The following is a 16,963-nucleotide window of genomic DNA, read 5'->3' on the forward strand; positions in this document are numbered from 1 at the left end:
TTAATTACTTTTTTTTAAGTAACGGCAAAGCATTTGTATTAGTTGGTTCTTGTTTTGATCCCTTGTGAGAAACTTCTCCTGGCTAACTTTTGGAGTAGTTGTCTCATCGAATGTGAACTCCGGCGATTGGTTTTTTCTCGAACGTCGTACTCTTTCCGAAGTTTTCGTTCCAGCGAGTGTCATATCAGTCGGATAACCGGCGAATATGATTGCAACCTTTCCTTCGAAGTTATGTTGTACGTATCTGACGTTAATTATTTAATTATTCCGAAATAATTTGTGTCCAAAATTTTTGACTTTATCGATCGATATCTCGATAACGATGCATGATACGCTAAAAATGGTTCGGGCGTTATTGTAGAGCACAAAGAAAGCTACAAAAAGTGTCCTACAAACATTTTCGAGTCTCATCGGATAGCCGAGTTATTGCCGAAAAACAAATTTTACCCCTTTTTTCAACATGGCGGCGAAAGCTCCTAGGAAAGCTTGGTCGACAATCTCAAGTTAAGCTTTTCTAGGTATCCCCTACAACATATTAAAAAATTAGAAGCGCAAATTCATTTTCTTTTTTGAATGTACGTAATGACTGGACTATTTTAAAACATTTCTTTCTATCTAAAGGGCTTAGAAATTGATTGTCGTATCTAATCAATTTTAGCGTTGAACGATAACAACAAGATTTGGGTTTCTTATGACGAAATAAGTCATGTGGATATCAGGAGGAAGAGATTACCGGAAAACTCCTCATTTGTCAAAATATTACAAATTCTAATATAAAGTACGAAACTTTCATTTATCCATTCATATTTCATCATACTGGTAACTTGGAATTCTAATGCATCAAAAATACGTGTCTTGATACAGATATAGCAATAAATCACATATATCAAGGCAAGTATCTAACGCAACAGGTCCACATAACCGGAAAAAATCGGGGTGTTCCTGTTCAATTAGATACTTGGACATATACATCGATCAAGTTCGAATTCGCAACGCAACGCACCAACAAATGTCAACGGAACCGCCCACGAGTGCGCCAAGGTCGCGTCTCCTCCTACGCCCCAGATCGGAGAAAGGTGGATTGAATCACTGCAGCTCATTAGCTATTATTAGCTTGTATTGTCGAATGTAATAGATGCTATGATCGTTTTCTTTCAGTTAGATTCGCCGAAATCATTTCGGGCTTTTTTCGGGAAATACCGGGACCATGTGTTTCGCTGAAGAGTCGAATGCGCATCAGGCATCTGATGATCAGACTATAGCTACATTTACTACACTTGCATTATGCAGGACTCACCACAACTATTGCCTTCTTTCCGCTCTTATACTTAATAACCTGAGTGTGTTTAATGAGACTCAATGGAAAAGTTACTTTATCGAATAAGTGTACCTAGGTACCTACTCCATCGCTCATCATCCCTGAAAAAGTAGCGAAAAATTAGCCTGAAAAAATATGCTGTCCCCAATCAAACACGACATTCAAAAGCTTCTAATGAGCTTCTATAATATTCAGTTTTTATATTAAAACAAATCGCGTGATTAGCCCTATTTTGTGGCTATACAAAATCACGAATTATACACCGCATGCGGGCAACGTGACTGCGATACAATTGCCGAAGGCCGATGCAGGGCATCTGCAGTAGGTAGTTTAATACTGCGGAGAAAATGCCTGACGGAAATTAGGAAAGGCGTTTTTGTAATAAACTTAGATTTCTTAGAAAATAGGATAATTGATTATAATCAAAAAACTCCCAACAAGGCAAATTTTTGTGGATGATTTGAATTTTACTTTTTAACTTATGATAAATTAAAGCAACAGGGAGGCGTGTAGATATACCAAAATCATAACACCAATTCTGAGTTCTGACGTCCTTGATACTTTTAATGTTTCATTTCAGAAGCGCTAAAATCAAGCCTTGGGCCAAAAATATTTACGTCACCTCAGTCTATTCAATTCTAATGCACTCCGCCTGCACCTGGGGTTAAACATGTAAATCGCAGCACCAACTAACCATGACGTAAGTGTCTAGAGTTGTTTGTACAAAATGCCTAGCCTACCTATCTATTTATCTACCATAGATAATTATTTAAAGTCAACAACATTTTTTTCGCACAATACAACCAATAGATACACTCATTATTGATGAACAATGTTGGATTCACATTAATAATAATCGCACCTTTCGTTCCTGCCGCTGCAATTGGAAGTATCAAATGTCAGGGGAAGCCAGGATCTACAGCTTGAACGCTAATAAAAACCCATTGATTATCAAAAGCTAAGTTATATCCAGATAAAATCAGAACAAAATAGAAGTAGCACAATGTAACTGTTTTAAAGTGTTTTATAATATCGATGAGTAAAGGCGTGTTAGATATCAACCGATTGTCTAACTGGTGTACTTGATTGATGCAAAATTGAGGATCATCCAAACAGCGGCACATAATCTCTAGAATATTCATGTAGTCATATTCAAATATACCAATTATAAAAGGCAATAAAGCGAGTATAGGCAATAGACATTATACCTGTCCTGAGGGCATTGCAACATGTGTTATAGCAGGCAGGTGTATCAGTCCTCCAATGCCATCAGGTGAGCCGTGTGCTCGTTCGCCTCAAATAAAAAACAAATGTACCTACCTAAGGCTATTTCCAGACGAGTATGATCCGATATAGAAAGACCCAGTTATATTACTTCCCGCTACACTAAAGAAATGAAATGGATACAGGCGGCGCAAGACCAGTCTTTGTGGAAAACCTTGGGGGAGGCCTTTGTCCAGCAGTGGACGTCTTTTGGCTGAAACGAACGAACACTAAAGAAAAGAGCTTAGGAAGGCAAGCGTGGGACCAACGCTTAATTTTTAAGTTGTCAAGCAAAGGAATAATAAATAAACGGGTTTTCCTTGTCTCTTGATCGAGTCTGATTCAAATCAATTCAGATTGTATCAATGTCGTGTTATCTACGTGACATTGAATTAGTTGCGATAAAAAATCTACGTTAGTCACTTATAATAATAACAATAATATTTTTTCATAACATCACCATAGTGACTAAATGACCGATATATAAATCCTACGTACATAAATAAACGTCCTTGACTGAAAGTAGTTTAAACACTAATGTTCATTACACTTTGTCTCACTGAAATTCGAACCCTCTACCGAAGCTGGCTTAGTAGTCCGGTACGCGAACGACGACACCAAGTGGTTGCCAATTAAATTGTTCCGTAAAATATTAATTTGGTTGTTTCATAAAATTTTCCGGAGGACACCCGTTCGAGTACAATACTCTGCAACCTTTTGTGAACATATTTAATGACCCATAATAATAAAAAGGCTAACATTAATCTCCCTGCCATTGCACCCCATACATAGGAGCACACTGACGCAACTACCAAAATCAGACAGGCCATAATAGAGCGGGACATTAAAAACAATAAAAAGGATGACGACCATAAAACGGTCAGAGGCATTGTCACCCACTCGCATGAGACTTTTGAAACTTTTGCACAACAACTATTATGCAAAAGGAAGCGAGACGATCCACGCTGATTCCTATCGAAAGAAACACAAATGAAGTCCATTTACGACGGCCACTTTCAGAGTTTATCTACGATCGCACTGATTCGTTTTGGCTCGAATTTGCACCTATCGTCTCCTTTCCCACGGTGAGAAGGCGCTTGTTAGGCTATGGTTAGTTGGCATAACTATCGCGTTACTTGTTCTACGGAAAAAAAGATAATACACCACGAAGAAGCGGCGCCTTGCAGCCGGCGAAATGACCGCCGTGATTGCAAGTGTAAAATTATTGCTGCAATTACATTTTTTATTGACTCTTTGGAGGTGCATGCCCTGATTTGTGAATGGATAATAAATAATAAAAACTTCCATGATTATTACAAATAAAAAATACATAAACATAGTGACGATAGTAATTATTTGTAATTTCCTATTCTAACGCACTGTCTTCATTATCTGGAAGGTTTACAGCAAGATCTTTCTCATCTCGTTCTCACAACTACAAACTCATAATTTCTTATTGTCTTAACGAAACATTTTAATAGGTTTTCTGTAATAAATTATCGAATTGAACGCCGACCCGGGGCGGTACCGGAGCTTCACTGATTAAGATACGAAGAAACTCAACCATCTCAACTGTCGAATCAATAACTTACAATGAAAACATCGTTTGTCTGAGTAATTACATGGGGTTTACAAATGAGACTCGCGCTTGGGAGCGGCTGGCATTGCTGGCAAGCGGAGCACGGCGCGCTTGGAGAAATGTCATAGTTATACTTACGAGCATCACTCATTTTAATTCGATTCATATTGAGTAAGAGCCAGGTCGTGGATCATCAATTTATATAAATGCCTCATTACTCGGTAAACACAAAGGCGTTACGTAAGGAGAGGTCCGGTTCAACGCACCGGGTTGCCCAACGTCAAGTGCGGGGTGTAATTTTTTAAAATCGATGCACGAGGCACATACGCATGTTAGGCAATGCACCTGGTCACGTTCGGACAATTAAAATTTTGAGAATCTATAACTAGTTGAGATTAGGATCTCAGCTTACGACACATGTCGTTTATTTATGTTTTACGTTCACACAGATAACATTCTGAATCGTCTTATTATTTTCACGAAAATCTCAATCTGAATTTTCTTTTTCCAACTAGTTTGGCGAAATCTCTTGAGACATATTTCCATTTTCTCTATTCGCATTAAATTCGTTATTTATTACATGATTTCCCAAGATGAAAAGCTCACAGTTTTCAATCAGTATCCTTACAAAGGTCTTACAATATATATTTTCAGAAACTTCCGCAGAAACTGAGACTGAAGCTGTGCTGAAGATCTGTTGCAAGAATGCATAATGGAGGATATTTTTCACCACTAACGTAACAATTGCTTGTATTGTCAGAAATATATACGTACAGAGTACACACAGTAGGTATATTGCGTATTAAGTAATCCGTATTTCAACCGACCGGCCGAAAGAAAGCTGCTCATTGTTATACTTTTAAAATCGTTTCTGCTTTTACGGCAGTTACATAATGTGAACTTTTGAAAAACATACACCTGAACGTAACTTTATTAGTCTTTAGCCCGCATTCTAGCACAGGATCGCAATTATCTTGGACATTATCGAAAGTGAGTCAATTCGCACCGCAAAACCACGGAAGAAATTACCAGCATTTTGTAGTTTAAGTTTGCTTAATACAAATTCATTACGTTGGTAGGTATTGCTTTCCGTGCGTGGCGAGTGTATTGCGAAGTATGTCATAAAAGACCTTAAACAAGATTTAATTAGGTAAGAACATTCATTAATAAGTAAGTATTGGAAAGGGAAAATAAGGTTAATAATCCAGACGATGGTGACAAAACCTTTGATCATAAAACAAAAAGAAAAATATGAATGAGTTGGTAAATAATGTATGAAGAAGACCTCACCAGCAGGTGAAGCCACATCTATCTAAATATATAAAAGGAGAAACTGACTGACTGACTGACAGATCAACGCACAGCCTAAACGGCTAAACGTAGGCACTTGAAATTTGGAAGGGACGTAGCTTAGGTACCGTAGAGGTGCACTAAGAAAGGAATTCCCGAAATTCCCACGGGAACGGGAATTAGCGGGAAAAACGGGATTCACGCGTACGAAGTCGCGGGCGGCCGCTAGTCTGCTTATAAATAAAATCGTCTCGAATCGAAAGTTGTTCCGAAGAACTGCGGAATTCGCAATTCACTTGGTTGGGTAGAAAGAAACTTAGCAGCTTTAGCTGTAAAAAGTTAATGCTATTATAAACTCTTATTGGTCTTAAACTGCACTTTACCATTAGTTTTATTTAACTAACAGTTAATTTATAAAATACTTGAAATTCTAACGTTAAATACTTGTTTATAGGAAACTATCTTCTATCTGCGGCAACCGCGCAGATTAACTGACTTTTTTTACTTATTCAAGATTTTTCTCCTGAAAATTTGATTTCTAACAAAACGTAGGTAGCTCTCAATAAAAATTATCAGAATTAGCTCCGCGGGTAAGTGTTATATCGTCGTAACAAACATCAAAATAGGAATTTAAAAAGAATAATTAATTTTCTTTTTACAATTAAAATTAACAAGAAATCTCCTATCGTTATAAATTACAATCTATATCTTGGGTATCTACTTGTATATTCGGACGTTTGGTGTTGTGGTTCTAAACGGACTACTATTCCGGAGGTAGCGGGTTCGATTTCCGTAAAATACAAACATTTGTGTGCATGAACAATTATTTGTTTGTATTGGCCTGGGTGTTTTCTATGTATAATAAGTATGTATTTACAAAAAAAAAAGTATTTAAGTATGTTTATATCCGTTGTCTAGTACCCATAGTACAAGCTTTGCTTAGTTTGGGACTAGAAGCGCAGTGTAAATGTCCAAGGATATTATTTATTTATATTCTGTCACCTGAGCTTCAACGTGACTTTGACTGTTTAAAAAACAATATGCTTCAAAAGACTGCTTGGCGGATGACCAGCAGCGTGGGAAGGCCAAATCCTCCATCAAAAGCAGGTAAATTAGAAAGGCCATGCTCCTGCAGTGAAAAGTATTTATGGTATTTATTAGTAATAATAATTATGCATAGTGTCCCAATCAAGTAATTCAGTTGATACCAAACACAAGATAAGTCCGACTTACACAAAAATACAATTAAACTCGCCCGTTCTCGTAGAAAGGCGATAACAGCGATAACATCACTGATAAGTGCGTATCAAAGGTTTATAACTTCTGTAATCAACGAAAACTAACTTCTGTGGGAAATAAAAAAGTACGTGTGACAGTTTTTTTACTCTTGGCAGCAGTTCGTTCGTTCGTTTCAGCTGAATGACGCCCACTGCTGGATTAATACCTCCCCCAAGGATTTCCACAAGCATCCAGGCATCTCCCGCGACTTTCACCAGATCGTCGGTCCACCTAGTGGGAGGCCTGCCCACACTACGTCTTCCGGCTCGTGGTCGCCACTGGAGACAATTTGGCAACAAGATTTAAACTTTTTCATTATAATAATCAGCCAAGTTAGTCAAGAGAAACAATGGATGTGTAAATATTAGCCGTAACGGTATCGTAGTGTACTTCCGTATTTAATTACGTTTATCCATCTAATACACTTATCTAAATGCAACAATTTCTCTTCCTCTTCTCGTTATTTTACATTTTTATATTTTTTATATTAATTAAAGGAGCGCTTTGTAATTCTTGCAAGTAGGTACCTTTTTGTTTACAAAAGTAAATCAATGAGTAATAAAGCAGTGAACATTATCTCTTATTTGGTTAATTAGTTATGTATCGAAAGCAAAAATACCGTTTTCCTTATCAAGTCAGTGAGCCAATCAAGTGGGTCAAAATACTTTTTAAAATGTGCAAGTGGGACTAGGTTGCGCGGGCGCAGCGAAAAGCGCGGGTCAGCCGGGGCGCCAGTGCTGTAATGTGTTGTTTCGCGTACAGTGACGGCACATTATGGTAAAGACACAAAAACATTGGTGCTTACGTAGTTGTAATTATTAGTGCTACTTTGCAGCAACAATGTTTAGTTTGTTGTTCTGTCAACTGTAGGCACTGTATAGGTATCGGACAGCGATACGAACAACATAAAGCTCTTTTCTCTAGCATCTTATATGCATGCAACATGCCCTCATAGTTTTGATAGCTGTGCATAATTAATACATGTGTTAGTTCACTAGCTTTGTAGAAGCACATCAGTTATAACCTGCAAGTGATTCAAATTCAAATGTAATTTAAATTTACAGATCCGTACTCCGTACACTGTATTTTAATTAATGTCTAGCGTAGGTATAGTTAATATACAACTTTCATGATATCGCCAAGTAGGTCAAATGAATGGAGATATTTAATAACGAATGTTTTTCTCAGAGAAGTCTTGCTTCTGTCCAATTAATGAAATTACGGAAGAATTGACATGGCAAAAATTGCTCACATAATCTACTGTTGTAACTTGAGTACTTGATATAACATGAAGTGCGACAGGTTAGCGAACACTTCACATTTACGATGGATTAGGCCATCGACGTAATCCCTGTTGACCCGGCCCTATCAGCTGAACCCTGGCTTTATTCCTTCCTCAATGCTGTGACATTAAACACGGCCAACAGAACATAGGAAACTCAGTTTATAGCCTCACACCTGTTAGGTTTTATAATGCACCTACTACAATCACTAGCACGTAATTCAAAATTTTTTTGAAAGATAGAAGTTAAAGGTAAAGTTTTCTGAACAAAACAAAATAAAATACTAAAACAACGTAAAATGCCTAATTTATGCGATGCATTCAGTATTTTTCCTATTAAGCCTTTGTTCGTACATTTACATTTTCATGCTTCGAAAGATTTTTTCAGTCTCTTTAATTAAGTTCTATGTTATAACCTTCTTTGGTCAAGAAATATCAAATTCAGATGTTCCTGGTATTTCGCAACAGGTAAAATGGCCATGGTGCTATTTTGAAGAATTTCGATCAATATGGCTTGCCCACCACACGCTACTTTACTATGGTCTGACCGGTAAAGCTGCAGCTACACTTCAACATTTTGATTTAAATAAACTGTAATTTTAACCGTTAAACTAACTTTACTAACGATCAACAAAAATAGTGGAAGAAAAATCGGTCTCAGGAGTCACCAATCTAGACTGCAGTTCGGGCGGCGCTTTTCAGTTGTCTTTTCCTTTTTTTTCCTGCATCTTTGTTTCTAGACACCTTCTTTGTTTTTATTATTATTAATTTATGAAATGTACTTACAGTACTGTACTAATTTTTTCTATCTTTCATTCAGTGTGCAGTAACCTTGCAGTAATCCTATTTGAAAGACGACGCTCACGTGCCGCCGGTCATGCTGATCCAGACGTAGGAAGGATTATTGTTATGGTGACAGCTTGAGAGCATCGTTGCTACTGTTACTTTAAAGTGCTTGTTGATAAATGTTATGCTGATAAGGACTTAGTTCATGTTTAAGAGAATCTAAATCGTTTTCAATAGTAGAGCACTAACGTTCACGATGTAGTTACTTTTCAATTCTAAAATTGCACTAATTCCAACTAGGTCCTTAGACAATTTCTAGTATCTACCGGTACACTTAATCATAATTTCTAGATTAATAAGTAGGTCAGTACACTGAACCATTTCATGTAGATGGACAAAATACGCCTGAAGGAAAACCGGATGCTGCACGAGTGTTACTACACTCGCATGCATATGCCTGAATAGGTACCTACTAACCGAGCGCAGCCGCAGGCAGGATAGGTTTAGCACTGACCGAGATTTAAAATAAAAGAAGTCATTTACTTGGTCCTTGACGTTCATATCTAATTTTAGGGTGCACCACAAGTCGCTGTCATTCATAAAGACACAGTCGTCATGAAAAAGTTACAAAAGGTTATCTAAACTTATCTATTCAGTACCATTTTTTGTTAAGACTGTCAGCTAAACGATCATATTTGCATTATCATGGAGTAACAACACCCATGCATGAATGATGCATGATTAAAACTGATAAGAGCCCTGGATTTTACACTAGGTACCTACTACGGTAACGAAAACACAATTTTGTATTTTTTAAACCCGGGTTCAATCAATTTTGATAGAACGCATCCAATAACTAAAACTGTGTTCTGTTTAATTTATATGAGGAAAGTAATGAGTTAAAAAAATAACCAAATTGTACTTCATTTCTATTTTAAGGCATTTGAAATCCCCGAAGCGTAGCGACAAGTTGAGGTCAGAGGTTTCAGTCGAACTGAAAATCAAAACAATCGCTCCGCAAAGTGCTGTAAAAATACTGGTATTTTTAATCATGACGGAGTGAATCATTATCGTATTTTTCTGGTGTTATCTCTGGCCTTGGTGTCGACGAGCCAACATTGAACTGTACCTAAATTAATGACACTTGATTATTTGTATCCAATTTCCAATTTAAATCAATTTGCCAAACCACTGGGCAATAAGGTTTCTTTGGGGACAATTCTATTTTTATTACATTTACGTAAAAAGCAAACATTAGCCTGTAATGTAGGTATTTCACTCTTTTCAGTAACATCACTCATGCATATTGCATACTGCTATTGTTCTTTGCTTCTCGCGTCATTATAGCATTACCTAAAATGCAAAATATGCAAAAATAACCGACCTAACTTTGAAGTCGAATGTGTTTTTTCCTCAATAAAAACTTCAGTCAGGAAAATTCCTTCGAATAAAGTAAAATTAACTTGGACCTAATTTTACAACATAAATTCTTCACGTATAAACCCTTCGCAACATGTACCTTCCAATGCAAAACCGTGCTATATTTATTATTTGAAGGGTAAACCTTCCTTAAGCTACCTTTGTCACAAATTACTATTCACCCCACAACCCACGTAGTATCAGTACATAGCTGGTACTATATGCATATAGGGTTGTCAATGTAACTAGGGATTTCCCCGACTGTATGTGACTTATTCGAAAAACTAATGATTAAGGACTACCTACTTGCAAAAGAAAGAAAAACAAGTCGAATCGCTCAATGTTTTTTTCACGGTCACGGTCACTCCAGTCGATCGTAATGGTCTACATTTTTGTCACTACTCATTTTTCTGTTAAAAAAACGATAGCGAATCTTGGGCTTTTCTCTGATGCCAGCATCTTAATGTAAAATATCACACCAGGGATGTCACAACACAACCCATATAGGATAGGTACAGGAGAAATAGGGGTAGAAAGATAGTCACTCATAATGAATGATCAACAAGAGGAAGCAGAATTAAGCAGCGTGGTACAACAAGCAAACCATTTTAAAATCGTCTCCGAAAACAAAGCATTAGATCAGGTATAATACTACCGCGCAAGTCTGGATCTACTCGTACCATCAAATGTGATTACTGTAAGAAGAAATAAGACTGTGCTATAAAGAAGAAACAATATGAAAATACTTTTGCAAACCACAATCGCTGGTGACCCTGAGTCCATGGCGCATGGCTCACAAATAACCCTGGGAAGTTTCCCGCGACGTCACGCTGACGTCACCGCATCGATCGACCTTGGGGCGCAAGGGCGTGACGCCCTACGCTGCAGCTGCGAGGGCGTGACACTTGGACGGCATTTCCTCGGTCATGTTGCTTGGTAGGCATTTACCAAAACTATTCTTAGCATTCAATTATCTATCCATCCCTGGATACCAACTGGATACCTAAAAACTATTATTATCAGTTACCACGATTTAAGGATTAGGTTTTTTTTTTCAAGGAAGATGGACTTTTTGCTTCAGGAATGCATAATTGCAGTCGGAAGAGAATAACTGAGTCTTGGGCTAAATGGCATTGGGGTTTATCAACAACAAAATTTTAACAACTATAATACGTTACATCTCCAATAGGATTTATCTAAGATTCAAATACCATCCATCCTAAATAATTTAAATGAGAGGGCAATGAAATGCAGGTGACAACATAGTAAAAGCTGAAAACGTAGATTATGCCAAAGGCTACAATTCAGTAGAATGATACTGGACACTGCTGTACACTTTATCAGAAAGCTCGTAATTGTAATGTATTTTCATAAATTCCAAGCTGACCAACACATAATAAATTGAAACCGGTAATTGCTTACACTTACTTAATTGGATGTTTATCTGAATCGCCATTAAGTTTACAGTTGTACATCGAGGGGGCGTGGTAGAATGCAGGATATTTTTAGTTCTTAAGTTCTTGACGAAGGAGTTAAGAAGAGAGAGATACCTTGAGTAGCCAACTAAAAGAAAATCAAGGGTAAAAGTAGGTCAGCAGTGCTCACCTACTTTACCCTTGTCTCAGTATAGTACATATACTTTCATTCAACATACTTCGACGATAGTAAAGTAACAGACAATTTATTGAATTCATGCACAGCATATACAAAGTATATGACGAAAATCGTGTTCACGTCCGCAATCAAAAACTCCTGCTGTTTTATTTGTTAATGTTTGATTGTATTGTTTTACATATTGTCTGAAACAATCCTCCTCCATTTCGGGTCGTGCGCACGCGTCGTGACAAACGCATCGCTCCGTCGTCGTGCTGCGACAATGTCTTCGCATTCACCTTTTACTGTTTGTTTATTGAATAATGCTAGCAGCCGTAACTGCGGTCAATATTGACTTTGTGAAGGGCTCTTCACATTATCCTCATCTCTGACTTCTATGTGGATTCATAGTGATACTGTTTTATAAGGCGTTCTAAGTATAAATAGGCTAATTTCAAAATTAAATTGTAATTGGTTGGTTGTCGATTGCCTTTATCAAAGTAAAGTGTATTGTTGATCAGAGACTTTGGTGCAGATTCGTCGCATTATTTAAAAAAAACTGTCCATTTACGCACACTCATTAGAACTGAAAATGAAGTTTGAAAACAAAGTTTTCATTTAAATATTAGCATTTCGCATTTTCAGCGAGCAAAATGTGTTGCCGCAACAGGCTACCTATCTCACTGCAGAATTATGAGTCATTGTTATGTCCAGCCTGTCATATCAGCCAGATATTTCGCCATCCAGTATCAACACTCAGCCTCGTCCATACAAAATGTTTATTTTGCTCCGGTAAATTATTTATTTTCAGCTTATTGGAAGAGACAAGTAAACACTGAGGTGTCACTCGCCCACACTGCTGCCTACCTGCAGGCCTCCGTTCTGGGAACGTGACGACTGACAGGCCGACTACAAAAAACACCGCAGTCTCAACCCAGAGGAATAGACTTCACAGTAAAAAAGCGCCGCAAAAAAACTAAAAGGTTCTCATGCTCTATTGTTGTGATTTCAGTTTTTTCCGCAGATCGGAAGCGTTTCTGTGAAGCCGATATATTGACAGCAGTAAGATTCCTATGTAAATTGGTTTTATACGCAAAGAAGCCGCCGAATATTTTCGCGACGGATTCCGTCGTTCATCAATGAGCGATCATTATAAATCATAGGAATGGTAACAATGGATCCAATGTCTGTATTGTAATAGCTTTGTTTCCGAAGTTGACGTAAACAGCATTAGTGAATTGTGATGGAATTAATGAGATAGTAATCCAAAACAACCCGATTTTAATTAGTAGCGAAAGAGCTGCGCAGGTGCGACAGGTTTAATTAATTAGCGCATTAAATTAAACTTGTAGGTATTAGGTAACTAAGAATTGATACAGTTCAAATAGATATAGGCGCGACAAACGATAGTCAGTCAATCATATACCCACCAGGCAAACGGTGCTTGTGCGGTCGCACGAACAAAAAAGAAAATCCTGACAAATTAGAACCGGTAATGATGATAATCGCGGGACAAAAAGCGCGGCGTACGATAGCACAGTACAGATATACAATTTCTCTGGTGTATTACTTGTAAAACAAAAAATCATTCCGGGACTGAGGCCTCTTTCCCACGGGGTGAAACCTGACAGAACAATAACATCTCGCATACATATTGCGGATTACCGAGCAAAAAATGTACGCCGCGTATATTTCAATTAAAACTTGAGGCTGATGCGATCGCCAATAAAGCCGCTTACTTGTGAACCTATTAAATTGTAACTGTACTTACTAATAACAAGTTTATTTTTCATAGTAATTGTATTAACGATGAAGATAGACCCGCGTTAACCAATTTATTAGTAGCTAGTATTGTTAAGTGTTGATTTATAAGCTGAGAATAATTGGAAACATACAACTTACGATAATTCTTTTAACGCAAAAGTAAACTAAGCTCAAATGGTAATGGGCCCGTAAATGTGGCGATAAAACAAATTTTACTGAACGGTGCATAATTTCAAAAGTTTGCGTGAGCGAGGTTGCGATGAATAGAACTTGATTGAAATGAGGTTGTTGCCCTTATTGTTTAATAATAAAATCAGTAGTTTATGTAACTTAGACCGTCGTTAAAATCGGCTTCGTTAAGGCTGCAAGGAATATCCAGTTGTGAGTTGCATAATAATACCTTACGGGAATAGTAAATTGTGTGCTTTATGCATGAAACTATTTGATATCACATTAAATTTAATTCCTATAAAGAACGATGCTTACGTTTTGCTTGATTCTACTCTTAGAAGACGAGTTATTACACAGTTTTCGTACCCACAAAATTTTTTAATGTTAATTTGTCGATTGTCGTATTTGGAAATTTTTAAAAAAGAAAAATATGGTTGTAATTTTAATTATTTTGCAGGAATTACTTCCTGAAAGGTACATCTTTGGTCGTTCGAAAGCATAAATAACCTAGTAAATAATTAAATAGACATGATAAAGCTAAGCCCAAGGAAATGGCATTGAATAGATGTTGTTACGTTACCTTTAAGCGGTTCAGTCAATGACTTAACATTACCGAAAGAAGTCTGCCTAATCAGCCTTGAGTTTACGAGGCCTACACAATTTCTATTGTCGACCTGTTTATTGAGAAAAGACGTTGTGGGAGAAATGGCATCCCTGCACAATAGGCGATACACAATGTAGTGCAATTCTTCGCTGTTGCGTAGGCAGTGTAAAACTATTAGGACTACCTTTGTGTACGAACATCTATATAACATGATTACTAGTTAAAGAGAGTCGTTTAACTGTTTCTTTGGATATCGTCAAATCCAAGCTTTAAGTCGTTCGTATTTAAAATAAATTAGCATAATTTCACAAAGCAGTTCATTGAATTAGGTCAATTGCTTCTTTAAAAACGAATAATCTTGAAACAACTTGGAATATCGACTTCGACAAAACCGAAGTGTCGGGCGAAAGAAACCGGCGTCATACATTAGCCTAGATGCATGGAAATGGTCATATAATACCTATCATTGGCGTAGAATGTGCAATGCATCTATGCATAGAATGCACGCAAGTAATGGGAACGACGAAAGGATTGTATTGCACATAGCGATGATTTGGATTAATAAAAAGACTAATTTTGGGTTTGGGTTTATGGATAACAAGCTGAATTGTTTTCGTTAAGAATAACTTGATAATGGATTCGTATTCGATTTCGCGAATTGGAATTCGAATAATAAATATTTCTTTTTTAAACTGACCAGAGACAAGTCGCTAGTAGTGGCGAAATTTTTTGGCGCCAAGAATTTAGCTTCTTTGAGAGATCGGAGACATTCTTCTGCGAGGACAGAATCATTCTGAATCTTCAATTAGAAATGCTTATCAGTTGCAGTGTTAGCATGTTCCTTTTGAAATAATGTCTTTACTATAGTTCAGTGTAGTATTCAACATAGTATTCCACGCAGAACTTTGTTTATTTACTAGAGAAATGCAGCAACGTAAAATAGGTAAACATGACGTTGTTTCTAGGAAATGGATAAACATAAAACAAGGAATTCGTATAAACTTTTAACGGCGACTAGAGAAACTATAGAGAAAATAATGATGTAGGACCTAAAACTAGGTCCTAGGTAAAATTGTTGAAAACCGTTTTGAAAAAAAAAACGAAAAGTAAGATATTTTTTTATAAAAAAAATATGCAAAAATCTTTATGCTTTAATTTTAAATGAGAGCTAAACTTGTTTAGATGGGTACGAAACAATTTTCAAAGCCAATTTATTGAGTCTACATAACCAAGTTTCATAAACCAAGGAATCACTGAAGTTTTTAACTTTATCTTTTTGACTAGATGATACCTTTCCATTCTTATCAGCTTCCAATTTACCAATACGGCAGCAAGCACGTGTTGGACACTGTTCAGTAATAGGCAAGTAAGTAGGTAAGTAGTGTTGACGTATCACATGTAGGTACAAAATTTGATAAGAGATAAAAATGAAATTGATTTCATAACAGGTTCGTTTCATTTGCGTGCTTTTCTGATTGCGAAATTATAAATACGTAAAATAATCTTTTTCAGATCCAAATGTATCCTTAATTTTACTATAGGTAGCCTACAAAGTTTCAAAAGGTTTCAAAATAATATTTTTGTGTGCAATTTTTTTTTATTACCTCATGATTATCTTTATCAATACAGTCTTAATACGGTAGGCTGATGCGTGGACGGATCACTCTTCGACTTGAGATCATAAATGTATCATTACATATTGGAGAAACTTATTCAATGCTTGATTATGGTAAGCATGATAGGAGACTTACCTCCTGGATGCAGCAGCGTGCTCGGGTGGACGCTGCCGTCCTTGTGCAGCACGACGTGGCGCGGCTCCGTGGCCGCGTAACAGGTGGCGCCCTCGGACAGGCACTTCTGGAAGCAGCGCGCCGCCTGGTGGAACAGCGCCCAGGCGTGCTCCTCGCTGATGGTGGAGTTGAAGGCCTGCAGGATCTGCTGCAGGCTCATGCAGTCCGCGGCGTCCAGCGCCAGCTCCGGCCCGCCGGCCGCGCCAGTCTTGCGCATCATCGCGCTAACCACCCGACAGACCATCCATACTTCCGATCACACTGCACTGAACACGATCGATCGTCACACGAATCCTCCGTTTTTATCACAACACTGAAATTTTTTACAAACAAATATTTTCGATCACAACATTCGCGTCTGTCACCGGTTCCCCCCGAAACGTCACTGTCACTTTTCGTCTGTAAAGCGGGTGGTGCGATTTTTGTAATGTTTTGCTGGGTGGTTCGCGATCGTCGCACGGCGCGTGCGCGAGGCGTGCGAGCGCGTAGCGTGCGGTCTACTCGTGCGGAGGCCGCGGCCCGACTGAGACCTGAGACAGCGCGCGCCCGCCAGCCGCCTCTTGCGGAGATGCGCTAGCCCCGGAACCACTTCCTATCTCCCCAGTACCAGTACCTTAACCACCCTTTCTCCTGCAACTGTCTCAAGGGCAAACTCATTATAGGAAAGCCACCTACTTGCCCGCACAGCTTTCCCATAATCAAGCTATTAACTAACGTTAATGGATTTTCTCACACTAGAAAGAAAACAAATTAGCACTTGACACTTGTCCGTACGTTTCAGCTACTATCAGTCACATTGATTAGCTAATAATTCATTATTATCTCT

At 37.8% G+C, this 16,963-nt stretch overlaps 1 protein-coding gene across 1 annotated transcript in view; it reads right to left on the bottom strand.

The window, feature by feature from the left end:
- Positions 1 to 16,678, bottom strand: part of LOC114359625 (uncharacterized) — a 40,000-nt gene extending 23,322 nt beyond the window's left edge. The window contains exon 1 of the mRNA XM_028314091.1: positions 16,099 to 16,678. Coding sequence (XP_028169892.1) covers positions 16,099 to 16,381 — 283 coding nt within the window. The 5' untranslated portion in view covers positions 16,382 to 16,678. The remainder of the gene's footprint in view (positions 1 to 16,098) is intronic.
- Positions 16,679 to 16,963: the final 285 nt, after the last annotated feature.

This window comes from Ostrinia furnacalis, unplaced genomic scaffold, assembly GCF_004193835.3.
Source record: "Ostrinia furnacalis isolate ACB-3 unplaced genomic scaffold, ASM419383v2 OfSCF4519, whole genome shotgun sequence".
Classification (NCBI taxonomy): domain Eukaryota; kingdom Metazoa; phylum Arthropoda; class Insecta; order Lepidoptera; family Crambidae; genus Ostrinia; species Ostrinia furnacalis.